Raw genomic sequence first — 27,466 nt, forward strand, 5'->3', positions numbered from 1 at the left:
GTGGTCAGGTCTGCTGCTGTGCATCTCATCACGTCCCATTCATCACCGCCCGGCCCGAATCACAGCAGCTGACCCCTGACCTCACATCGATTCCCACACATAAACAGGCTCCTCTCTTCTGCTCCGTTAGCCTCTGTTAGCGCCGCAGCTTCTGTGTTTCAGCTTCTCACGTTGCATTTTCCTTTGTTTTGTTTTTTGTTTTTTTTGTCTCTGCTGACCATCGCTGCACAAAACCAATTTATAAAAATGAAGAACTGCGGACTGTTTTCTCAAAACCAGATCTGGGGCATCACGAGAAATCTTTTATGTATAAATCACACGCTTTTGAGGTTTCTCTTCTGAATATTCAAAAAGACAACATTCTCACGGACTCTTGTGGTTTCAGTTTGGACTCAAGAAAGATAAATATTTACAGTTTCAAGATGAATCTTTTTTTATTCAGACGTGCGTTTGGCCCTGAAACGGAGACTCTGGGGACGAGAACGCTCCGGTAAATGCAAGCCGTCGCCAACATAGAGACCAACACCTCCAAAGTTACACAGCACATGAAAAACAGACACGTTCCTATTGGCTTTACAAACCAAGATTAGTTGGTCGTGAATGGAAACAAAGCAAAACCAGATTAGGTTTTACAGTTGAAGAGGAGAGAGTATAATTAAAAGCACAGAGTGGATAAAGAGCCTCGATTGTGTTGAGGTGTCTGACTGAGGAGGTTTCTCTAAATGCCTGAATAAAAATAAATTAAATAATTCATTTCCCGACTCAGAGGTTTTCGGCTTTGCACTTTCTGGCTGGGTCACTTTGACTGTGCCGCCGATTCTTGGTACAACAAAGTAAATTAATTAGGGTCGTCCTGAAGCCAGCCGCATGTCGTGATTCTGAGCACTTCGATAAATTACGCCGCTTCACAATACAGGAACTATCTTAAAATGCCGCCCGCTTTTAAAATTGATAAAATTGTACCAGTGCTTTTTTTCCTCCTCCAAATTAAAAACCTTATTATGGGTAAGAGGAGATTCTTGTCCAGCTCAGCTTTACAGTGGGATAAAGTTTCACATTTGATAAAACAACCAGCAGTTCAAGTTGAGCTGAAAAAGTTGCATTTAATTTAGCTGCACAAACGTTGAGGCAAAAGAAATCCTCCTGAGGTTTAAAATATTATAAGTTATGGATGTTACTTTTGAATATTCTGTGTAATTCTGTATATTCTGCTCTTCTTTTTCCAAATTAATTTCCTTTAGAAGCGCTACTTCTTAAAGTTTTCTCTTTTTCCCCTCAGTTTTGGTTTTGTTGTGTCTTTTGTTGTGTGAACAGAAAAGTTCTTGGCTTTCTTGTGTTTGATTTCCGTCTTTAGGAATGACAGTCTCATCTCTACTGTCAAAAATATTTTTATTGAAATTCTGTTGAACTTAGTTCAGTTCATTTGAGTTCAATTCACTTTTGTTCAGTTGAATTATGTTAATTTTGGTTCAGTTTATTTCAATTCACTACAATTTAATTCAGTTCAGTTAAATTTAATAAATGTAATAATTAGCCATGATAAACAATTAGAGCATTGATAAATCAAAACAGTGAGAGTTTGGGTTTTTGTGACAAAGCTGCTTAAATTCATATTTTTAACATGGTAATCATAATAAATCCACACGTTTCATCTGAAGATTATAGATACAGTTTTGTAAAGTTTCTGTTTTCTCATTTTGAGACTGCCGTCTTTTTAATTTTGTTTCTATAAAAACACGGAGCCTCTAGTGGTTGGAGGACTAACTGCATGTAGAGTCATGTACAGTGATGTACAATATTTTTTTTTAAACAAACAAATATTTTTTATGTAGTTTTGCTGTGTTGTTTGTTTGTTTTCTGGTTAGCGTTGGTGAACAGTCACCAGTGTCTGTGTTGGGTTACTAAAAAGTCGAGTGGGGAACGATATCGGATCAGGGAACGATATCGGATCGGATCAGGGAACGATATCGGATCAGGTCTTTCAAGTATTTATCTAAATTATTTTCAGTTTCTTTACAAGTTAGAGCAAAACTAACGTGTTCCTTATTATCACCTCTGCCACAAAAGAAAGAAGCTTCTGCTTCGGCTGCTCATTCATGCATTCATGCTTTGTCACGGTCTGCTTCAGAAACGGACAGCAGTTATGGACCGAGCTGAATCGGACCATCTGTAGGCGCCTTGTTGCTGAAAAATGATTAACTGGAAATAATCTTTAACATATTCCCACCATTAAACCGCTGCAATAATCTCACTCCTCTGTAACCTTTCTGTTAATTGGAGCACTCAGACGTAGGGCCGCCGTGTATTTACACACAGATGACAGTTCCTGGTTTGCTGGGAGCAAATTTTCCCTCTTATTACAGTGTGGAGAGCACATGTAAAAGGTCAGTTATTATCTCCACCTCCCTCAGCGGCGTATGGAGACTAATGAAAATAGAAACGGGGTCAAAACCAAGACAGGCGGACATGCAAGAAAAGAAAATGCTGCTTAATAAACAACCAATTTTGGAAATAAAAAGCCTAGAACGCCTTCCTTCCTATTAGAAGATGATATCTCTGCCCGTTTAAGCATCAGTTTCAGAGCAAGGTCCAAATCGCCTCGCAAACGTGAAGGAATGAGAGGGCAGTGCCTCAGTGGGCCGCGCTGGGTGGGCCAGTAAACTGAAACACTCAACACAAGTTCAGGCCTAATCGTCTCTTTGTCTCCGTTCTGCTTGAGAGGATCAGCAGTCGGGTTAAGCTCCTCCGGGTGCCAACCCTCCGCTCCTCTCTGCCATCCTGCTTTGTTTCCGTTGCTTCCTTTCTTTATTTACAGAGCAGAGCTGTTTTGGTCCCGCAGCTTTGCTGGGTTATTCAAGTTTCTTCACCTTTTGAAACCCTCCACCCAATTACTCACTGCCTTCAGATGTGGTTTTTGTAAGAACTGTCAGGTTGCACATCCTGCTTCTGTGGTTCAAATTGTAGAAATGTGGAAACATTTGGAAACATTACGAAACATAACATTCTGTTTAATTTTGGATATATATTTTGATTTACAGATACTTAAAACAAATCAAATTTATTTTGCGTCAAAATTCAGAACTTTGTACTTACCTATTTTGACTAAAGCCTCAGTTTTCTCTAAAGTAAAGACTCCCAGAGCATGATTCAGCCACCACCATGCTTTGCTGTTGTTTTGGTGACATCTGGAGCATTTTCTGCACCAAACAAACCTTATGGACTGCAGCCCAAAAATCAAGCTTGTTTTCATCAAACACTTTCTGCCTCGTAGTTTAGGAACCAGACCTCGGTGTTTTCTTTTGAAGAACACTACTCCGTCTTGCAGTACTCTGGGGATCTTTGTTGACCACATTCAGACTTAGTTTTTATTCATTTTCTTCAATATTTCCATATCCTGTAATGTCACTACTGTCCCATATTTTATTTTAAATTCATTACAGAATGACAATGTTAAGGATTGTGTTGGCATCCTTCTCCTTACTGATACCTTTGTAAAGTTTCAACCCTAAAAACTGGATGGATGCAGAAATCCTAGGACAGCTGAACTTTCTTTTAGGTTGATCGTAGATCTTTTAATTTCAAACTAACTGAAACTGGGTTAAATCGAAAGTATTTATTTAAGGGTGTGCAAATTCATGAAGCGAAGTCAGTGCAGCTTTTTTGTTTTAATACTTATACTGTAGTACATTTGTAATTTTACAGGATAAACGTCACTTTATTAGGTATAAAATGATTTATCATGCTCAGATTCACAAAATCTGAATCGGAAAGAAACAGAAGGGCCTTAAAAATCCAAATACTCAAGTTGTTAACGTTAAAAGTTGAACTAACGTCCCCCTTAGCGTTGCTGTGAACTTTCGGCAAACATCAGCAGACGACGTTCGCAAAAATCAAACACCATTAAACGTTATCTGCCGATGTTTAATGATGTTTAATTTTAATGTTCGGCTTAATATAGGTCATCAAAATGACCCATATTAACGGCAATAAAGGCTGCCAAAGTAATGATAAAATATACTTGTATGATGAAGGCATTATCAGTAAAACTGTCATAGTAGAAACGAGAGTCTGTACTCTGCGCCTTCCAACGCATCCGTTGATGCTTATGTGGAAGTTTTGACCATCTGCTGATAATCAGTCATACAATGTCTGGGATTTTCTGGAGCTTTGCATGAAAAAAAATTTAAAAAAAATAGAAAAAGTGCTGCAGTCCCGTTCTACCAACTGTCCCTTCGGTTGTGCTGTCATGTTTGCCTGCAGACAACAGCTCAGGTTCTCCCTGTGGAGCTGATTAGTTTCAGTTTTAAAAAAACATAGTATGTGCTTTCAAACTATAAATGTTTGAATCTGCTCTGGGAGGATTTCATTAAATAAAAAAAAGAGAGAGAGAGAGAAAGCACAAGACTGCAAACCTGACCGTTTTCCTGACTGCAGGCGCTACATGCTAAACGTGGGTTCAGGTAGAAACACGACAACGCCAGAGGCGGGAAGAGAGGGAGGGAAGAAATGAGGACAAGAGGGATGGAGCTTGTAGCCCCCCGAGGGCTTTAGTCCTATCTGTCAGTGTGGCACAGCCATTCGCCCTGTAAGTGATCCGTGGACACAAAGTGCACAGGTCAACCATGACAGCCCACTCAGTGTGTGTGTGTGTGTGTGTGTGTGTGTGTGTGTGTGTGTGCGTCACAGCCGGGTATGGGAGGCGACACGAGCGCATCTGCATTCTGTCCCCGCCGCGCCGCCGCCTGTCAGCTCGCAGGATGCAGAGACGCTCGTGTGTTGCAGGTGTGTGTGTACGCCGGGAGTCGCTCGCTAATGAAATGACACGGAGGTAGGCGACGCGGGCAGAGGGCATCGGAGGGCCGGAGATGCGCTGGAGCAATATGTTGCCAAGGCAACAGTCAATGAGACCTCGGCCACGTGAGGCGGAGGGAAGGAGAGCGAGAGGGAGGAAGGAGTCAACGTGAAGCAGTTGCCATAGTGACTCTCTGCTGCAGCTGCCTGTAAATTTATTTCCCCATCAGAGGGATTGTTGTGTTTCATTTTAAAGTGTCGTGCAGAAGTTTTAAACCTCTGCTGATGTCTTTGCATGTTGCTTCTGGAGACAAGGACGTGGTTTGTGATCTTCTGACAGGTTTTTGGTAGTTAGTTCACCAGGTTTTCACTGATCATTGCAGTACTTCCTGGGCTTTTTCACCTTTTTTACCTTCGATCTCCATTTGATTAATGCTAAAGTTAGTAACTTCTACAAAAATATGCTTCTTTTTGCATATTTGTTAAAACTGTCACCATGTCGTAACATTATGGTTTGAGACAGAGTCTGTGAAAAGATCGATCTCCTCCTCCTCCCTGAGCTGCTATGACCGTCTGAAGAAAAGCACCACTTCCTGTCAGAAACAACCAATCAGAGCCAGGAGGAAGGTCTTAGTGCTGTCAATCACTCTCATGTACTTGCTACTAAATGTGCAATAAGTGAAGAAGCAACTTACTGTTACAGAAAAACTAATGCTAACTAGCCTTAGCTAGTTAGCATTAGCTTTAATGGCAGGCTACTGTCACCACATAGTGATAATTTTTAATAAAAATATATTTTATAAAAGTTACATTCTGCAACTTTAAGTAGTAAACTTACCCAAAGGTCCAGTCACTTTGATTCAGCTTTGAGCATCAGATTTAAAGTCTTACCACAGATCTTCAATTGGATTTAGGTCTGGACTTTAACTGGACCACTGTAACTCATGACAATGCTTTAGAATAGGATAGTTTATACTTTATTGATCCCCAAGGGGAAATTGGTTATTCACTGACAAGCTACTCCATCTAAGGTGTTAAATATTAATAGTACAAATATAGACATAAGAGATAAAGTTCATAATACATCTATACCTAAGAGTGATGTAAACTAATGTTACATTAACGATGTAATCTAAATCTGTCACTCTATGTTTAGGGTTATTATCCTGCTGGAAGGTGAACCTCCAGCTCATCCCAAGTGTCCCCAAAACAGGCTTTTTTCCAAACAAAGGTGGTGGAATCTACTAATTCACTCTTTGGCTACCTAGCAACAACTTGTTTAGCAACTTTTGGTTACCTAGCAACAACTTGTTTAGTAACTTTTGGTTACCTAGCAACAACTTGTTTAGTAACTTTTGGTTACCTAGCAACAACTTGTTAAGTAACTGGCACAGCAGCAGTTTAAGGTTTTGCCTCATAACTGCTTAAAAATAAACGGTGTGGAGTGAAAACTGTGGATAAAACAGGAAATGTCACATCACCAGTTTATCAGTGTTTCAGAGATTTAAAACAAAAACGTAATCAATAATTATCAATATTGACCGATATGAAACATTTATATCATGACAGGTTTTTCAGCCCAGTGTGCAGAGATAAAGTGACAAAATGTGGTAAAGTTCAAAGGTTGTGAATACTTTTCTGACTTAGAAATAAGTCCTGGTTTAAAGGTTTCATTATTTAAGAGATGAAATATGTAAAAAAAAAAAAACAAAACAAACTTTTAAAAGATTATAACTTTGGTCTCATTTGAGGTTAAATATAACCAATTTAGGAGTGATTTAAGAGTTTTGCCTCTTTAACACCCGAGCTTATCATTACTTTGAAGCATTTAATCCATATTTCAGCAGCTACTCTGCACATAAAGGAGGGTTTCAAAGGGATTCCGAGCGTCTCTATCTCTCTTCCGTTCGGTAACAGATGCAGTAATGGTTATTTATGTGGTTGATCTGCTCCACTGCTCCCTCATAACCCCCAGGCCTGCAGACAAACACACACACACTTAGCACATGCTCACACTGAAGCCATCCGGGGCTGTCACCGTGCCACAGTTCGGAGTCTCGTGTGCCATATGCTTCCGTTGGCTCCTGGCAGGAAGGAGCGTCCCGCGGTCAGCTGGGAGAAACGGTTCAAAGGCCAACGAGGGCCCATCAGGGACAGTCCTGCACGCAAACACACAGAGCCGCAGGAGCTGGCTCCGGCTGAAAACTCCCGTCACCGCTAACTGGGTTCAGTCTGAAGCTACGTAGTTTTAACGGCAGAAGCCAAAAATCATTGCAGCAGTTGAGACACTTTACCAGCATGAACAGATTCTACGTTCACACTGCAGCCTGAAGTGACCCAAATATGACTGTTTTGTGAAATCGGATTTTTTTTCTTTTTCTTTTTCTGCGTGGTCGTTCACATTTCCAAATATATGCGACTGTGTGAACTGTAAACAACCTGAAGGTGTCCCGCATGCGCAGTGGAGGGCGCAGTGACGTCACACAGAGAGAGCGTGCTCAGTGTTTGCGGAAGTAAACACGGATGCTAATGGTGTAGCATTTTAGAGTTGACCAGAGCAGCTTAATCCTCATTAATGTTGTTGTTTTTCTTCCCGCTTGTGCGCATCAGGATGCAGGATGTTGACGTTTGTCGAGTAACAATGACGGTCAGGCGACCTGACCGTTCAGACGCTGGTCGCATTTGAAAAGATTGGATACGTGTCGGATATCCAAGTGGCCTGGGTGGCATTTTCATAAAAAAAGATCAGATACAGCTCACATTAACGCGAAAAAAGATTCTTTGTCTTCACCTTGAAGGATCTTTATGTCGAATTTTCAGAGGTGAAGAGGCTCTGTATGTGTCTAAAATTAAGACGCATTCAGCTTCAAGTAAATGACTGCTCTTCAATCAGGGGAAACCCAGATAATAATAAATGTAATCAAGGGATATATATTAGGATTGATTGTGAGTTGAAGAAAAGGGGCTTTTTTGCTGCTTTTTTGGGTTTAAAAAAAAACTGCGTTACATTTAGATCAAACTGGTTTTAATTTTTTGCCTGGCAGAATGTATTGGTATAATATTAATAAATAGCTCTGGTTCATTCATGTCTTGAAGATTCAGGATGCTGTTGTTGTGGTACAAGATGTCCAGATGTGGTTTGTTCGTACTCACTTTATGTATCATCATTTTTCCAAGGTAGTTGTCTGGATTTAGATGTGAAGATTTATGGAAAAAGATTAATTAAATGTATGAGGAAAACCAGACTAATGGCATTTCTATCAAGGGAATTCTTAATGAAGTGACATGCTTCACTTTAAATGAAGATAATCAATCATTCCTCTTAATTCTGGTCTTCCAAGATTTGACCTGACATTTATATGTGAGACATTTATAATATCTCTTCATGTTTTACCCCAAAGCTAGAACCACTAACGAGCTGTGCTGGTGTAAAACTGATACTGTCAAAAAATAAAAAAAATAAAAAATTATGTCCTCTGAAGATTCCCTGCAGGGAAACGGAGCTGTGAAAAGTTTGACACGTCTGTTTCTGCAGCTGAGGGCGAGTTTCAAACTCTAAGGTGCAAAATACGGAACATTTATTCGACACTGGATGTGTCAACTTATCTCTTTGGTTATCCTGATTGCTTACAAAATGAAGTAATAATGTTGGGTTTTAATGGAAAAAATGTTAATGTTTCTGCTTTGTTTTTGTATCCTGTTTGCTTTTGGGTTTTTGGATTTCCCACCTGGGACTTTTAAGGCACATAGAAATGAAAAAAATCAATTTTTTTTATCTTAAATGGAAGTTTATTTCTTTAAATTTCTGTTTCTGCTCATGCTATATGCTTGCATTGCTGTATGTAACACAACATGACAGCAGGTTTTTGTCAGAAACGCCCTTAATTAATCCATTTTGTTTGTGGTTTTATCAGTGTTTTACGGTACAACTCTGCTGAAGGTTGAGGTTTGAAGACATCCGTTTCTTTACAGATCTCTTCAGGTCAAAACACTTTTCATTCAGGTTGAGGTCTAGACTTTGACTGGTCCATTACAAAACATTGATCCTGTCCAGTAATTCTGTTCTTTGTTTGGGATCTTTGTCCAGTGTGAGCCCAGTTTAAAACAAACGTCAGCTGTTGGCATACAGCAGACTTCACTGCAGAACAAATCTTCACTTTTCTGCCACCATTCTTGACAGTTTGTATAAGGAGTGTTTATTAAGAAGCAACGTTGTGAATCTTAGACATGCTGCCTTGTTTTTTTATACAAAAGAAGAGACTTTTGACGTGTATTACAGAGGGTTTGCTCACCTTTAAATAAGCCTGTGTGAGAATATTCCAACAAAATCTTATTTGAACGAGGGATGATTTATTTCAAACAAGCTCATGTTAGTATCTGTTTCAGTTCAAGAAAGAGTCGGATCTTTGAACACAGCGTCTCATTACAGGCCGACATTCCTCCCATATTCTGCGTCGGTACCTTTAAACATACAGCTCCAGTTATGCATCAGCTGCCTTCTCTGCACACTGTAGTCTGTAGCTTTGACCGTCTTTAAGCGCTGATGGACATCCATGCTTTGCCATCTTGGTCACTCGTAGCTTTAGGCTCTGTCTTAGATATATTTGCACCTGAGGCCTTGAGATTTAATGCACTATCAGACGCTACACGTCTTCTGGCCACCCTGACCACAGGCCGTAGTTGTTTAGTTTTTCTATACCTTCCCTGTCAGCATCTTTAATGTTAACTGAGTCCCGTGGAGTCTGAAAGGCAGACGTGAACATGGTCTTATATGGGTAGTAACTTTACTTGAGTAACTTTTTTTGAAAAAAAAAAAAAAAACTTTTAAGGAGTATTTTTACTTCGCTGTACCATTTACTGTTACTTGAGTAATTTTATTAGGAAGTATTTCTGCTCTTACTTGAGTAAAATGTCTGGATTTTCTTCCCACTGAATGAAAAACAAACATGTTTAACCAAAATTCACCAGAAACGGACACACACCTGGAGCTTTTGTTAAAGTTTCATAAGTTTTTTTATTGAAAGATTTATTGGTTTTGTTACTTTTTTGAGTTGTTGTCATTTTTGTCCTTAAAATGCAGAAATCTTCACTTACCTTTTATCTTTTGGTTTATCTGGTTTTGTAATTTTTTAAATATGAAATGATTGATAATTGGATCAATACTCTTAGTTGACTTACTTTGTTACATAAAGTATTTAATACTTATATGATAAATTTAGCCCATTATGGCCCATAACATCTTAAACAAGTTGAACGCTTATTAATTAATCGTTAAGCTAAACTAATTAATCGATAACTTCTTTGTAGAAAACTCCCAAATCTTTTGTTTTTCTAGAGCTTTTCAAACCTGCTGATAATTTTCATTAGCAGCAGCTGGCTGCTTCTTTTCATTTTAAATTCTTTCCCATCCTTAGGGTGTACTTAGTTCTCCCCGTGGGTTTGTTGACAACATTTCTCTTTCATTACTGTCAGTCAGGACTTTTCAGCAAATGTTTTTCTGCAGGCGTCGTGACATTAAAAGGTGCTCCAAGTACATTAAAGATCCATTTTGTAGCATCGACATCCAGTAGGAGGAAAGATTCATTTGTTCGCTCACCTGAACGATTTGCTGTTAATTTATTACAGCCCAACATGTTTGATCAAAACAGGAAGTACAAACATATCTATTGGCTTCTTCAGGCGCTCACCCTTTGTGTGTTTTGTGTGTGCAGATATCCGCGATCGCAGGAAGAAGCCCGTCATGCTGTTCATCCACGGCGGCTCCTACATGGAGGGCACCGGGAACATGTTTGACGCCAGCGTCCTCGCCGCCTACGGCAACGTGATCGTGGTGACCATGAACTACCGACTGGGCGTGCTCGGTGAGCGATCCGTCAAACCCCCTGCGGGCGTTCCCGTCCGTAACAATACACACACACACACACACACACACACACACCAACGCGCTCGTTCGCTTGCTTGCTCCCCGTTCGCTCATCAGTTATGTATGAGAACACAGCAGACGGTTTCTCACAGCAGACCAAACATCTTTCATCTGCATTGATTACGCTGATGATGGATGACTTTAATAAAAATGCATCAGTTTAATGACAGCCAGTGCAGACATTGATCATAACTGCTTGTTCTATCAGCAGCTGAATATTTCTTTCTAAAGGCTCTGATTGTGTAATTAAAGAAGTTTGTTGAAGGTTCACTTCAGCAAACTTGTGGTTTCTGGACACTCTTTGTCTTCAAAGGAATGGGATTCCTCCCACATTTCTAATTAGCTTTTAAAATACTTCCAAAAGTCTTTCATGACCTTTGATTAGGACCTTTTAAAGGGGCAGTGTTATGTAAAATTGACATGTTTTAATGTTATATCAAAAACAAAGCTGTAGTGTCGCCGTGATTCTTTAATGCAGCTTTGAGAAATCATTTAATCTCCATAACAGCTGTGGAAAAAGCAGCACTCCCCAGTGACTCGGCTCCTTCAGACTAGCCAGCAGCAATTAGCAAACAGCTGGTGAAACTGAGCATCTACTGAGCTCATCATAGGAGCTACCGCTCAGTGAACTGCTGGTAAAAACTTTGTTAAAGGGTTAATAGAGGAGCCATGTTGTGATGACTTCCTGAAGGCGGAGTTTCAGAAAGAGCAGGAGTTTTTAAAGAGACAGAGGCCCAATTTCAAGGCGTTAAATTAAGAAGTAAAACCTCAGTTTTTATAACAACTGAGGTTAACATAGTCACTTCATTATGCTATAACATAGAAAATACATAATACTTCGCCTTTAAAGTACTATAATAAGTCTGGGAATAAGGAAGGGCAAAAATGTTGCTTGGTTTTGAGTTTTAGATTCACAAGTCAGAACTCAGTCACTCTAAATGCGAGCGTTAGCTCCTGTCGGTAACAATGTTGCTGCTGGTTCAGTTCTAACTCACTAAATATTTAACCTTTAGTGGTCGTCTCATGTTATGACCTTTCAGCTTTAATGCGATAAGGTTCACCAGCTGACATTTGTTTAATACGACCGTGCGCTCGAAGGGCAAATATTCCTGACCTTAAATACACTCTGGCCTCCGCTGCTATCTTTCCATGAAGTGGATTTCATTCTGATATCTATGAAGCAGCTGCATTATCTGCTCGACGGCACCGGTCACAGGAATTGCTTCGTGAGCTGGGATGTAAAGCGGGTCAACAGGATGTGAATCAGACACAGAAATGCTTCTTATAAATAATTTTAACAACACCAATCCCTAAATAGCTGTAAAGTTCTCTCCAAAAAGAGCAGGGATGTTAAAAAGAAAGCCAGGGATACCCCCCGGAGAGTCGTTCAGGACTCGGTTTTGTTGTTCTCGACGTAGAGAGAGGAAAACTGATGGATTGGGGACGTGTGTTGAGGGAGGCTTTACGGGCCAAACGCTGCAAACAACAAGCAGCCTGCGCCGCTCGATCTCAGATCGGCCGTATGCAAACCGGAGAAGATCCGTCTAGCGGCTCCTCGGCGAGCTCGTCATCTTTTCGCTGGAAGTGCTCGTCTTCCCCGCCCATTTGTTGCTCACCGCAGTCTGTCTCGCTCCATTGAGATCAAGTAATTTAGCTCTGAGAGGAGGAACATGCCTCTGAGGAGGCAGGTGCGAAGCAAAAGAAACTAAGTGCATTAGATATTTCATTAGCTGCAAAGCGAGTGGGCTCCTGGAAGCTGCTTCCAGAAAGAAACAGAGAGCGGAGAAGAAAGAAGCTGCCAGGCTCTGATTTGTTTGGTGCTGCTCTTACATTGTTTTTGCAGCACTTACCCTGCTTTTATAGCGGTGACACATTTTCATTTGCATGCAATTATCCAAAGTGTTTGGTTTGCAGTCCTTCATTATTGAATTCAAAGTTTTTTTTGAAGGAAAATGCCATGTGTAATGTGATTATTAGCGAATGAGTGCAGATGGTGACGCCGTCAGAGAATCGACCCGTTTCTCAGCCCTGTTCACTGCAAAACATTTGAGTCATATTTAGTTGTGTCTAATATATTCTACTCTTTAAGTCAAATAAATCTAGTGAGTTTTAGATCTCGAACCTAAATGCGTGAGTTTGCGAAAGACAAACTTAGAGTAATAAAGTTGTGATAACTTTTTGTTAATTTTCAGGTTAACACTTAAAATAAGCGCCATGTTTTTGTATCCTGAGATGGAAGTGTGTTGTTGATCTGACTCTTGTGTTTTATTAAATTAAATGTTTATTTTAATGTCCTTTTCACACTAAATGCTTCTGAGCTGAATTCGTTGTGATGTTTAATAAAAGTCATTGTTAGATCAGAAATTTTCTTCATACAGTTTGAAACAAGAATTTAAATTATTCTAAATGAAAGTAATTGGTTATTTTTAACTTGATATTGTGAGTAAAATAATACAGAAATGCGTCTCTTTAACGAGGTGAGGGCAGATTTTTTCTTGCCATTTGTGAAATAATTGTTTGGTTTAAATTGCAGCATTAAGTTAAAACTCACAATTCAAGATTAATGAACTTAAAAAAAACAATGTTTAGACGACTCGTCTCTTGTTGTTAAATCAACTTCATGAGCTTTAATGTCTGAGTTAAAACAAAAAACTATTTTCTCAAATTGCATTTTCAAGGCAGCAGGTGGACTTTCACTTTCAAGTTAAACCACTTTGAAATGTTTTACAGTGTTTGCCATGGAGGAAGCTGCGGCTGTTCAAGCTGAGATTTCTATCAGAACCTGCTAACTTATTATTACCCCTTATAAATAATTCTGTCTACTTTTAAGTGATTTGAAGGTTTTTGTTTGATACTGTTGTTGATTTTCCTCAACAAACATGCAAAAGGTTGTATTTTCTGCCAAATCTTCCAAAGTTTTGGCTGTGATTGTAGGATGGGGCTGAATGGAAATGAAAACACAGTCAGATGTGACAAAGTGTTTCAGTTTAATTCTTCCTTTTAAAGACAGTTTTGTTGGTTTTAAATGCTTGTTGGATGACATCCACATTTTGCTTGTTTATGCAAACAGATCCAGATCGTTGTGAACGTTTTTCACATTTTACTGTTTAAAACCGCGGATGTTTCAGTTTTATCACTGTAGAAAACCTGAAATTCAGAATGGGGCCAAAATGATTTGCTTGATTGCCGGGCTCAGGCTTTTGCGGCGCGTTTAATAAGCCAGCAATGCAACGCACAGAAAGCCAAACAGCATAAAGTTGTGTTAATCTACTTATTACAGTCTAAATAGGGGAGTTGGCAGCTTTTATTGAAGAGGAAAGAAGAGAAGTAAGATGCCGACGTTTACTGGAGCAGCACACGATAAATGCTCCTGCTCCACTCCTATCAATCACATATTCTAGATGATTTGTACTTGTCTTAATGTTTACAAGATGTCGAGCAAAAGCTTACTCAAATTATGGTCTAAAAACCAAGCAAGTAAAGTTGTATTTAAAGTAATATGTCGGGTTTACTTTCTGAATTTTGGAACAGTAACAGTCGTTGGTTGATCTGCTCAACGTAGAGAGAAACCTCCTGAGCAGAATGAAACCTGGAGTTGTTGCTACGTCAAAACGTGCAGCAGTGTCAGTAAGAGACTGCTGTCTTTTTTAGGAACTTACTTCCAACACGCCTTTAATGCCTTCTGCTCCTTTGAAATTACTTCCCAAACCACAGGAATGAAACGTTATTGCATGAAGTCAGAAGACGGCATCGTTTGTTTCAGGGTTCTGTCGATACTTTAATCCATTTGTGGCTGATGCTAATTGCCACTAAATGTGTTGATGAGACAGATTTCCTCCACAGAACTCAGTCATGCAGATTTTAGAGTTTCTCTTTATGAGGTTTGCAGTAATCCTAAAGAAAAAGAGAAATTGATTGCAAAACGTCTTAAAAACATAAAACCCTATAAACATCCAGTTCCTCTACGTGCCTTTCCGAGAACATTCAGACTTCATGCAGAGATTTGAACTCTCAACCTTTTAGCTGCAAGGCAGGAGTCCCACCTTCCAGCTGCATCTTATCATGATGAGCAGATTTATGCAGTACGATCTGCAGCATGAATTACTTCCCTTGCAGATTCCTAACGTTTTCAGCAGAGACTCAGCGACAGTCCTTCAACACGTTCTTTAAGTCAAGGAGAAAGCAAATTGAGAGGCCGACTTTGTTATTTGCATGCAAAGACACAGCCAGCTCTATCTTCCAAATACGAGAGCCATCCAGAGCAATTTGGCTCTGATTGGGAGAAATGTGAGTAATCTTTCACCCCCATGCATCCTGTATGTGATGGATTCCATTTTCCTTTGACAGAGACAGAGGAGTCAGTGTGTGAGGGGTTGGAAATGTGCATTTTGTGTGTGTTGTGGTTTTCTTTGAGCACGTGTGGCGGCGCGAACTCATGCATATCAGTGTCCGCGCTGCAGATACGCCATGTGACGGTTTCTGCTGTTTGCCGTTCTTGCCTCAGCAATCCGACATGCCGATTTGGAAAGGCGAGGCAGGAACTGTTGATACAGGCGTGAGAAAACTCACACCAAATGAATAGTGGCTATTTAGTGTTTAGAGACAGACAGACAGAAATCTAACCAAGTTGTGTCAGAGAGTCGTGGCCGTCGAGTATCAGTCTTAAACCGAATGCAATCACTGTGTCTGTAAAGTTCATTAATTTAGAGATTTAAACTCACTGCAGATTTTCTATTGACGAGAATGATTAATTGGACAAAATCTCAGGGTGCTGCTAATGATACTCTGAATATCAAGATGTGTTTTATAGCAGCCCAAACTTTGGTTTCAAACCCAAAACGTTACGTTAGAAACTCGTGACTCCAACTTCTACAAGTAAGGAAAACAGATGCTTTTGATACCACAAGTATCGATATATTACATAATGTTTGTGATTTGTTGCAACACTTTTTGGTTTCAATCTCATGTTTTTAAAAAATGTTTCTTAGGAACCACAGTTTTAAATCTGAAACAGTTTGTGTTTGTAAATGTGTCAATAAAAATTATTTTATTATTACAATTTCTAGACTTTAGGTCAAAGGTCAATGGCCTGAATCCAAATAAATTCAGACGGTCGATGTTTGTGTATTTGGTGAACTTGGACAAACTGAATCCTGTTGTGAAGAGAAAAAATGTTTTTTTCTTTTTTATTAAACTCAAATTAAGAAAAAAGTAATTTTTTCCACATAACCATTAAGTAATAATTCTCCAAAGATGTCAACACTATTATTTTTATTATTATGTAACTTTAAATGAAAGGAAAACCTGGAATGAAAGAAAAGACCATGCTCTGAAAAAACCCACTTAACCTTTCTGACGGAAACACCAAGGACAGATTTACAACAAATCTGCCAAAACATCTGTTTCTGGGAAGCCGCCTCCGCTTCGCATCACGTCTCCAAGCAGCAGACAAACCAGACCTTCAGCAGACCCTCACCCTGTTCATGCAGCCAGATGAAACCAGTTCCTCTCCCAGCTGTATGCTGGGCAAAGTGGGATCAGCCAGAAAACCAACAGCAACTTAAACAAAGGGAGAAAGATTCACTGACTAGAGCAGCACGTGTCATTTCTGTAAAAAAGTTTATCTAAATTTGATTTATATGCTTGAAAAAACTTTTTATTAACACACTGATCAGTACCATTTATGCACAGCAGGGCTTTACTTCAACTGTGTTGTTCTGAATTAAAAAGATAACAAGATGGAAGATGGGATTTTCACTATTTCAGTATTTTGACAGCATTAAGTTCTTCAGCCTCTAGTAAAACGTCTGCATATGCATAACAAATACAGCTGGAAATGATTTCACAAGCAGCATTTCCACTGACCACACAGTTCCACAGTTTGACATTTTGAAACTACATTTGCTTAAAGGAAACACAAACATTTTGAAAAAACTCCTAGTGTTTTTTTGGCCATATTGAAATTATTTTATTTTGAAAAACTGCAATGGAAACACCTTGTCAGTCACATGATCAACAACCGAATGTTGTTGGTGCAAACCGCGAGGAAGACGATGCGGTGTGTTTTCTAATTCGTTATCTCATGAACAAACTCATTCAAACTTATTTTTTATTTAATAGAAACACCACAATTGCAAAATTGTGTTTTTTCTACATTAGCATAATATTGAAAACAGTTTTGTGTGCATTTATAATGCAAACACGGCTATTGTGTGTTTATTTCTCCATTTATTCATCTTATTCATTGTTAAATTTCCAGTTTGTTTTAATTTAAATTTCTTTAAGCGTCTAAGGACAAGTTTAGGCAACCAGTTGTGTTCCTTACTTGAATAGGTTAAGAGGTTTAGATTAAATTTAAACGTTTCTAGATAACGAGTCAGCAACATTTTCAATTCTAAAGTCCACTTTTTCCTTCACAGCTACACGGAAAATAGCCTAGAGCAGCAAAACACAAGATTTTATAAGAAAACGAAGCTACAAATCATTTAATTTGTCAGATTTTAGAAGAAAGTTGGTGATCCTGGGTTCAATTCCCGACACTTTTCTTCTCCTCTACTATGTCTGGTAAGGCTCAATAAAGCCACTGGAGTCTTAAAATCTTTAAAAATGAGGCAGAATTAGTGATCCACTTCTATAAATAAGGAAAGTTAGGTAGCTCTCTTTAATATGTAAAGCTCTTGGTTTGAAACTAAAAAGAATCATCAACTTTCTTGTCAATTCCTTGTACCAGTGATGTTGTGTAATTACGCTTCATCGCTTCACGTTAAATTTATCTTAAGGCCTTTATTGCATCTTTAGTGCGAGTGCCAGTAAGTGTGAAGGAAGCTGTAACGCAAAAAGCAGCATTAATAAAAGTAATAAAAAACTGGGAAACCACAGCCAAACCTTACCCACTCAGACTTCACCCTTCAGAATAAAAGCTTCTCATTCCACAGATTTCTGCTCTTCCTCCACTTTCACCTCCAAATATCCTCTTTTTTTTTCACTCTTACCAACGGGGGTTCAGGCTTGTCCTACTTACTTGAAAATCCTCCTTGATCTTCGTCCAGAAATCGTCAGACCTTCCCCCTTTACCCTTCCCGTCTTACCTTTAGTACTTTCACAAAGTAATTAAACTATTTGGAACCCAAAGTTTGCACACTGTAGTCAAAAAGCGAGTTATAAAGGATTTATAAATGCTTCTGTGTGGATGGAATAGCTGCATTACCTTTTTAAATACGGAAGATCTGAGTTTAATATTTGATTTTGAATATTTTGCCTAAATATTCAGGGTTGTTCCGTAAGATAATAAAAATATACCTTTGGCTTTTGGCTTCTCCCTCTATCATCTAATAACAACGTCATGACTTCATAAACACTTACATGCATTTTAACAGACACATTTTATGCAGCTATCGGTAATAAAAACATGCAGAAACAGTTACCCTGCTGATTTGTTCTCGTTGTGATCGTTGCGTCAGTGATTGCAGCTGCTCCAACATGTCCTCCAGTTCCCCTTTCTTCCCGTTAATTGTATTTTTTTGAAGGCGCTGCAGCCTCATCACAGCTCTGCCTCCAAGCGCAGCCTGCAGGCTTTCACAAGCCTCCGAACCCGACTGGATCTTTCATCTTTACAAGCTGGAGACAGAGTTCACAATCGCTGTTAGGGGTCATTTTGATGATAGTAATAATAACACGAGTACGAATTAGCACAAGAATGATAATAAATGCTAATTATATTCATCGTTTCTAGACATCCAAGGAAGTCAATTAAGGACAAATTGATAATACAGGCACTCATGAACATAGTCAACACAGTGTAAATAAATACAAAAATGAAATATTAAAAGCAATATTAAAAATGTTTGCTTTGGAGCAAAAAAAAATACAGGGTTGTAAATTTGATGCATTGACGAAGATTAATTTAACAGAATCCGCCTGTATCGTCTTTTCTTGCAGAAAATGCTCCACTTCATGTAAGTTTCATGGACGTTAAAGTATCTTATATCATCTCAGAGGTTTCCAAAGACGAGGCGCCACTCGACAGGCGGAACAGTAACAATATACAGAAGAGAGACTTGAAAGTTGGAATCGATATTGCATTTCACAGGGAAGTTGTTGGAGGATGGGAGTCGCAGCATCAAGCAGCTGCGTTTTGCACCAGCTGAAGTCTGTCTGGTTGACGGAGGAGGAAATGGTTCAACCAGAACATGTTCGCCTGCATCTACAGCTGCTTGTTTTACTGAGAGTGAGAACGGGAAGGACGGCGCTTTCCTGGTTCTCAAAATCTGAGGCGCTAACAAGAAGGACGCACGAACTCACAACCTTATTTATTGACAATAAATCGAGAGCATTTTAACAAGTTTTTCCAAAACAGATTTTGTTCTCTGTTTGATCACACAACTCAACAATTAAAGTCATATTAGTTGCTTTCCCCTGGAAAAATTACATATAATCTAAGAAAAAACATACAAAATCTTTTTGAAGATTTGGGATCCTTGCCTGCTTCATCTAGATGCGTCTCTTGCCTCAAATATTAAACATCAGGTTTCTTTTTCAGTTCATATTTGTCACACTGTGCATTAAACCCTTTTAATAACCTTTCATTTTATTATAGTTATTATATTTAGTGGGAAGGGATTGGAGTTTATAAACGATATTGTTTGACTTGTTGATTGTACTGCATGTCTTATTCTGTATAAAATCATAAATAAAATAATCAAAAAAAGGGAATTAAAGTCATATTTCCTAAAAGTGTGACAAAGACATATGTAAAAATAAGAAACAGAAGGGGGCCTAGTAATAAGCCTTGGGGAATGCCACTAACAGCAGCCGAGGCTGGTGATCACAGCTTTTTTTACAGACTTGTATGATTTATTTTAGCAGTTATTTTGCTCTCACAGTGTGAGAAATCACATTTTACTTCTCTTCATGTTTCTTTGACTAACTATCAATTTTAACCCCACTTTTTATTACTCATTTTCTGCTCTAGCAGAAGAAAAAACCAGAAAATGAACGTAATGTGTGAGTCGTACTGAGCTGGATGTTCATCAAGCGTGAAAGTTGTGTGTGTATTTGATGGAGCATGCATTTGAAAACTTAAGGCCAACCAACGGACCCAAAGCGCGTGGCGGTAATTGAGTTTGCGTGAATCTAAACCCCAGTCTTCATTTCCATCTGGCTTACTGAGGGAGGTGGTATTTCGCCCGCCTGTCTGTTTCTGCTGGCATCCTCACAAACGGCTGCATCTGCAGCCCTGCTGGCATCACGCAAATGTTACCCATCACAGCGACGCTCAGACGGCGGGACCCGCTTCGTTCTGTCCATATGCGAATTTAGAAAAATACAGAGAAAAGGCGAGTTTGGAGGGAGGAAGCGGAGAGCAGCAGGCGGTCTCTGTGGGGAATTTGGTGGATTTAAATATGTAATGAAAAGCTTTACCAGGCCACTGAGCACTTGACCTTGGCTTGGCTGCCGTAGCGACAGGGAGGCTTACAGTTCAGACGTCACCTCCGCTCCTGCGAGGTTTTGTACGTGCCGCCTCTTCTGATGCGGGACATGAAAGTGAGAGCTTGCATTCATTCAGACATTAGCGGTGAGCGCTGAAGCTTCGGCATACAGCGCTTGTGATCATAAGCAAGATACACACAGCATGGAACGAGAGATGAGACGAGAGCGAGGGCAGAGAGCAAAAGGAGAGGGAGGGAAGGAGGGAGGAGGATGGAGGGGGGGTCTCAGTTTGCCTGTGATGCTAAAAATAAAACCTGCAGAGCCGCTTTCTGAACATGCCCCCCCCCAAACACACACACACACACACACACACACGCACAGCAGCCGTGCATGTTCTGTAACGTTTGCACTGCATGCTGCAGAGATCTACTGCAGCAATGCAACCGGCTTTTGAACACCGACTGCACACACACACACACACATGTGACTTCAGGAATCCACAAATCCTCAACCTCACACACACACACACACACACACACACACACACACATTGTTATTTTCCTATCGGTATTCAAGGAGTGTGGATGTGAGAAATGCCTGCTCAAGGCTTCGGTGGGGGGTCTCTAATGTGCGCGCGAGGGGAAATCAGGATGAAACGTGACCTGACGGGACCAGAGAAGATATTAAGACACACACCGACACACACACGCGCGCCTCCACCGAAGACACACACACACACACACACACACACACACACACACACACTGTTCTCAGTCTCCATAGCAACCCTCGACAGAATTGATGAGCACAGTCCTATTGACTCATTGTGAGGAGGGTGGAAGGAGGACTGCGGTGTCTTAAGAGAGCGAGTGTGTGTGTGTGTGCGGGGTGCTGCGGAGTGTGACTTTGAGAACGAGGACAGGCTGCTCTACTCCACCCCGAGAGGTGATTAGCACGTCAGCCGGCCTTCGTCACACACGTGCGATCCCATGAGCAGGTGAAGTTCACACGCCGACTCGCTCAGTGACCGTTTTTTCTTTCATACGTTTGACTCTCTGGATCAAAATCCAACTGTGTAAATCATCCGTTCTCCTTTGGACCAGCCTGGTTTCTTCTTTGCTTCCTCCTATAGTTTTACTCCTCTGGCTCAGGAAACCCTCACATCAGTGTTTCATGCTGAATGTAAGGAGAACATGGATGAAAGGGTTTCAGCCCGTCCCTGTGGATGGACAAAACCCTTCACACGGGAATATTCAAAGCTGATCGTCTTCAAACTCTTCTTGAATCATGTTGTTTATTCTGTTTTTATTTTCTTCTAATCTTTACGAGGTAAAATGCTTGTAAAGTCCTTGTAGAGGCGCTTTTTTACTTTGAAAGTGATGCCCTAAATGTAACCTTTAATGTTATTTTTAACTCGGTTAAAACATCCACATGATTCTTTCTCCTCTTGATCTTTATGGCGTAGAGTTTGAGTTTGTAGCAGTAGTTACTCACAACTCTATTTGGTCTGATCGATTTTAGTCACTTTTAGGTTTAATCTGCCAGATTAATCTGCCCTGTCACTGCCGGACATCGTTATCTTATCTGACAGGACCGTTTTGCAAAGAATGACATTTGTTTTGGTTCTGAGTGAATTAAATAGACCTACATTTAAATCGAACCTGCTTGTAAAAATACACACAGACTACTTAAAATGACCAGTTTCTCAGATTTTACTCTTTGTAGGATTATGTTTGAGTAAAATGAACATTGTTCTTTTATTCTATAAACTAATGACAACATGTCTCTGAAATTTCAAGCAAAAATTTAATATCTTTTAGCAGAAAATGAGAAATGGTCAGAATAAGAAAAAAAGAAGGATCCAGTGCTTTCACATCTCAAATAATGCAAAGAAAACAAGTTCATATTGATTTAGAAACAACAATAGTAATGTTTTAACTCAGGAAGAGATCAGAAATCGATATTTGATGGAGAAATCAGGAGGTTTTCAGTGCAGTTGGTTCTTTGTTTTGTTTCCAGAGCCGTATTTTTATCGAGGCGCCATCGTTGCATGCCGAGATCAGGACCGACTCGCTGACTCTTCTCCAGCAGGGCGGATGCAGATATAAGAGAGCATAATTCAAAATAAGCTTTAAATTTTGATGATTTAGACATGAGTTAGAGAGTATTTTACTGGTAGAATTAAAACGCTGTTTAAACTTTTATACAGAGGTGTTAAAGTCAGTCAAACGGAAACAGAGTTTTCCCGTTTTTCACCACAGGGTGGCTGAACTCCTGCGTTTTGGTGGGATGGATGGAGTGAATCGAATTAAACTGAATTCAAAGATGTTTAAGTTTCATAGTTAAAGTAAAATGAAAAGACAAAGCCAGACGGAAGATGTAGCAGGTCTATTTATAACATAAAAGTTTTAATAAATGGAAATCAAAGCAGACTGAAAACATGGTTTATGTTAGTTTTTTTTTAAAGTAAGCAGTCAGATCTTGTGGTAAAGTATATAACACACACACACACACACACACACACACACACAGAAAACAAAACGTAGCTTCTGTTGAGCTGTGATTAAGTTTGTCTGCTCTGAGCTGCTGCACAAATATAAATACTTAATAGGAGCAGGATTCAGTGGAAGAGGACTATTTATGAATTTAAATGTCTCATTCTGAAGCAACAAAACCCAAACTGCTCTCCAGTAGAGAGAAAATATGTTTGTGAACATTATGCACGCCCGCACCATTAAGTCCCATAAAATTCTCCCTCTTCTGTCCTCGTTTGTTCACGTCTCTTGTTCCCTCTGACTGTTTTGTGCTTCGTAGCTTCCTCTGTCCCGCTCCTTTCCACTTGATTTGCTGTGGGTGCTCTTATAAAAAAAAACTGACTAATGGGGCAGATTATGCTGATGTATGTTTCACATGTCAAACAATCAGCTTTGTAAGTGAGAAACCATGAGCTGGTAATGGCTGCGGATGGATCATCATTACAGCGAGATGACAGGCGTTTGAATCACGGCTCGGCTCTACGGGGCGAACTGGGAGCCTCGCTTCTCCCATGGGGGACAGCGGTGTTGTTTTGGGAGCCAGAATAGCATCCCCAGTGTGTCTGAACGTTCGTACTGGCACCCATAAAGACAGGCTGTCAGCGAGCGCACACACTGCAGGAAAAAAAATGGGAAAGCAGTTGGAATTAGTATGCGAGGTCTGCCGCGACGCTCGGTGCTGTTTGTGTTCGCCTTTGAGCTCTGTTTGGATCAGCCAACATAAAGACGTAATAATTAACATATGGCATGATTCTACATTTATGTTTCTCTGCTCTGTTAGCGCCGTGTTGGTTTCTCTGATGCTCTGTTCAAACGGGAACATTTGCTTGGACGGCAGCAGCAGATAAATCCCTTTTGATTTGAGTTTTGTGCTACTTGAGTGATTTTCTTGCTTTTCCTCCCGGCGGATCTCAGTATTCCTGAAAGAAATGCTCCGAATGAACAAAAGGAAGGGAAGTCTGAGTTCATTTTTTCTGCAAATTGTTTAATTTGTTCGGCTTCTCCTAAAGCGACAAACATATTGGTGAACAAAACAGCAGCGAGGCACTTTGTACAATTTGTGTTTTCTTTTTCCCTTTCAAGCCTAATGTACTGGATTGTTTTCATGCCGTTTGCTATAATTACGCAGCATGAATATTTAAAGTTGAATATTGTTGCTATTAGACGTTGATCCTTACACAAAATTACACAATTTAGTATTTTATTTTATAGTTGTAGGTTATTTGTTTCCATTTTTAAAGTAAGAATGTCAAAGTATAATATGAACTTAGATATTCCTGCAGTAGGCAGATGGATTTATGGATGATCCGAAAATAACAACCGTCTTCTTATTCTAGACGCATCCAATCATCCCCACAGCATCATCTTACCTCCACCGTGTTTTATGATTTGATAAAGTCTTGTTTCTCCGCTTCTTGTTGTCAAAAATATTAAGGTTATATTCATATTGGATCATTTGTTTGAGATGAAACTTGACTTTCATCTCAAGTAGGCATGGCACTGCAGTTGAAGGATGGATGGAGAATTTAAGTGTGCAAATAGCGTAGAAATCCTGCAACATTTTCTTTTTGTAAAAGCAGCTAATCGTCCCTGCAGCGTGATCAGGCCCCCAGTCTCGTTCCCTGCTTTTTGTTATCTGATCCTAATAAATTGGAATCAAAAATATAAAGCCTATCTTCACGTCTGATCATTTATTTGAAAACTTTTAGTGTGTCGCCCTCCAGTCTGACACTAATCTGTAGAGCAGACTGGATGGAGCAGCTCAGGTTTATTTTTCATACACTTATTCTGAAAACAGCGGGAGCAAAGTCTAGACACACAACAGATTTTTTTTCTGAATCAGAAAATCAACAGGGTGTTCATGTATCCTTAAAAGGTCTGAAATTAATTTATCTAAGTTTTAAGGCCTTAAAATGCCATACATTCATATTTAAAATGTAAGTAGGCCTTAAATAGACTAATCATAGGTCTTAAATCTAATTGTGGCAGGACCATTCAATCTTTAGCTGGTATTTTTTTTTCTTGTAGGACGTTTTAGTCAGACAAAAGTTAATGCAGACATCTTCACTGGTTTTTGTGACTTGAGACGGTCTGTAGCTAACTGCTAATATACCATTGCTAGCTAGCTTTTCTTTGCATCTGTCATGGGTAACTGCAAATGTATCACTTGTTGGATGGGTGATGTTCATTTTTGTCACTGGATTGCTTCTGTCCATATGAGCCACCCCCCTATAGTTGTAGTTTTTTCAGTCTTAAATTTCATTTAAACAGGAATCAAAAAGGTCTTAAAAATCTTAAATTTCACTTGGTGAAACCTGCAGATATCCTGATTAAAAATAATCACTTTTAATGCAACTTTTAGAGCAACTTTGCATTAAAAGTGTCATTATTTACTGAATGACACTTCATGAGTCATAAACATTCATAAAGACTCCTTTATGTTCATGACAGGTGTTGTCATGTTTATCACAGTGCCGTGTCAGTCTTATGCACACCCCTTCAAATAGTGTTACCAAACAATCTAATCAAATTTCAGCCTTCAGACTGTAATGACCCCGTCTGTCACAAGCTTTTTTTATACCATTTCCCCCATATTTATCAATGGGCCACAGACAGATGTGAAGTGGGAACAATGGAGCTGATTTTCACAAGTGTATAATTATGAGGAAAAGTGGGGATGTTTTCCCCATAGTGCTGATATTCCAGTATTTGCTAATGCTCTCCAATACACTTTGCTTTACAAGCCTCACCTGTGAAAACACGACAGAATGTAGAGAACAAAAAAACTACGAGGCAAAAATATTCCCCAGAGCAAAACAGGATTATTTTACCTCCACTTTCCATGGATTTTAACCTGGGACACAGCTGGACGCCGATCTCTGCTAACCCTGACTGTTTCAGGCTTTTACCTCGACATTACTGCTGCATTAACCTATCAAATCTACCTGCCTCTACACCTGAGGCCAGCACAGCGAGAGAGAGAGAGAGAGAGAGTGAGTCATGTGAGATTCCTGCCGGCGATCTGAATAGTAATGCAAATCATTTGCATTTGACGAATGATGGGGTCAAGGACAGGGCTGCTTTATGTCGAGGGCATTGTTGGTCCATGCAGCTCTGATTGACGGGACAGGGGCGGATAAGGTGAAAGGACAACTGGCTGTCGCACACATAATAAAATGAGACAGCACAGGACTTCAGGAGGGGGAGCTGGACGGATCAAACAACAAACAGGGAGCCCTGGGAGAGAAGTGAGAAAAGGTAGTCACTCATCTGTGGACGTTGCTCTCCTCTACGCACACATAAGTGCCAAACATGGGCCGATTATAGTAACTGGCTGGCCCTGCAGCAGATGCTGCAAGCGGAGTGGGAGCCAGGCTACACCTGCTCTCCTCCGCCTGCTGCTCCTTTACCTCCAAAACACACGCAGCTCTGCTTCTTCCCTCCTCACACAGCCAGATCACTTCACGGCCAGAAAATCCACTTTCTCTGCACACAGAGAAGCACAAAGGTCACGTCATGAAGCGTGAGGAACTGTTATCAAGACCACTTTAAAGCATTTCAAGGAAGTCTTTCTTTGTACTACAAGGAAGATGTAGGGCACGTAAAATCAGAGAGCGGGGGCAGCGGACGCTCAGACTCATAGGATTGAGATTTTGCCACTGTCTGTAAAGTCACTAGTTACAAACCTCCAAGCTTCATGTAGTCTTCAGATGAAGATAAGAACAGAGGACAAAGAGTATCTGAGGTTTTTAAAACACGCTGGACTTTGGATTAGTTCAGACAAATGGTTTGGTAAATATTTCCTGACATTTCAGTAGACGAGTGTGAGGTTGGAAGTTGCCAGAAGAACGGCATTGCCTCAAGGCATTGAGTCAAAAGTTTTATAAAGAGGAGATTACAGACTGGGTCTGTTTTTAAGGACTTGTGGTCTGGTCTATTGTTTCAGTGACCCGAACGTTAAATCCGTCAGGATACCAAGACGTGTTATGTGTCCGACTCTGTGGGAACAGTTTGCTGACTGACCCAAGACTTCAAGCAAAACCTACAAACCTGGATGACTAGGTGTGGACCTTGAGTGGATGGGACACCTTTTGGCTGAATTTGTTGCTAAAGCCCCAACATAATCTGGCGTACTTCACGCTGCGATGATCTGAGGCAGACTCAAGGTGGTAAGGATGATAAAGTTGAAACTCAGCTCAAAGAGGTGCAAGGATGAGCAGTGATGGGTGGAGAAGAATCAGGACCAGGCACCAAACGGGGTCTTCAGTCTTGGTAGTTTCCATTCAGATTGAGATTAAGGAATAATCATGAGAAATGTAGGCAGTAGGAGGATGCGATCAGAGTCTGAGCATTACTCCCGAGAATGCAGCAGCCTATAGTGTCTAACCTCAGATATTCACTTCTGGTCGGATGGTCAAACATTCCCTCTAGCACCAAACCATGTGGAAATCCTTTCCAGAAGAGTTGAAGCTGCTGTTTCCTCAAATGGTATTAAGCTATTATATAAGAGCCATCATACTGAGATTGGGATGTAATTAAAGTCCATGCGTGTGCAAAAGGCAAGTGACCCTATACTGTCTGTGTCTATAAGCAGACTAAATGCTGAATAAACAGCAGCAGTTATACTAAAAGCATTAAATGACATTACAAGGAAGCCTGAGTGTTTGAAGCCAAATACAGTGACACAGATTTTGCCTTTTGTACATGAATTACCAGCTATTTTACGCTCTACCTTTCGTACATGAAGTGGATTTCCTATGAGCCTGAATCCCTTCTCTAGCCCTGCTGA

General features: G+C 40.0%; 1 protein-coding gene across 3 annotated transcripts in view; it reads left to right on the top strand.

Annotated features, from left to right (window-relative positions):
- Positions 1-27,466, top strand: part of nlgn2a (neuroligin 2a) — a 249,364-nt gene that overhangs the window by 154,514 nt on the left and 67,384 nt on the right. For all 3 annotated transcript variants that reach the window (XM_007564580.2, XM_016677726.1, XM_016677727.1), the window contains one exon: positions 10,503-10,652. In XM_007564580.2, coding sequence (XP_007564642.1) covers positions 10,503-10,652 — 150 coding nt within the window. The remainder of the gene's footprint in view (positions 1-10,502; positions 10,653-27,466) is intronic.

This window comes from Poecilia formosa, unplaced genomic scaffold, assembly GCF_000485575.1.
Source record: "Poecilia formosa unplaced genomic scaffold, Poecilia_formosa-5.1.2 Scaffold161, whole genome shotgun sequence".
Lineage (NCBI taxonomy): Eukaryota > Metazoa > Chordata > Actinopteri > Cyprinodontiformes > Poeciliidae > Poecilia > Poecilia formosa.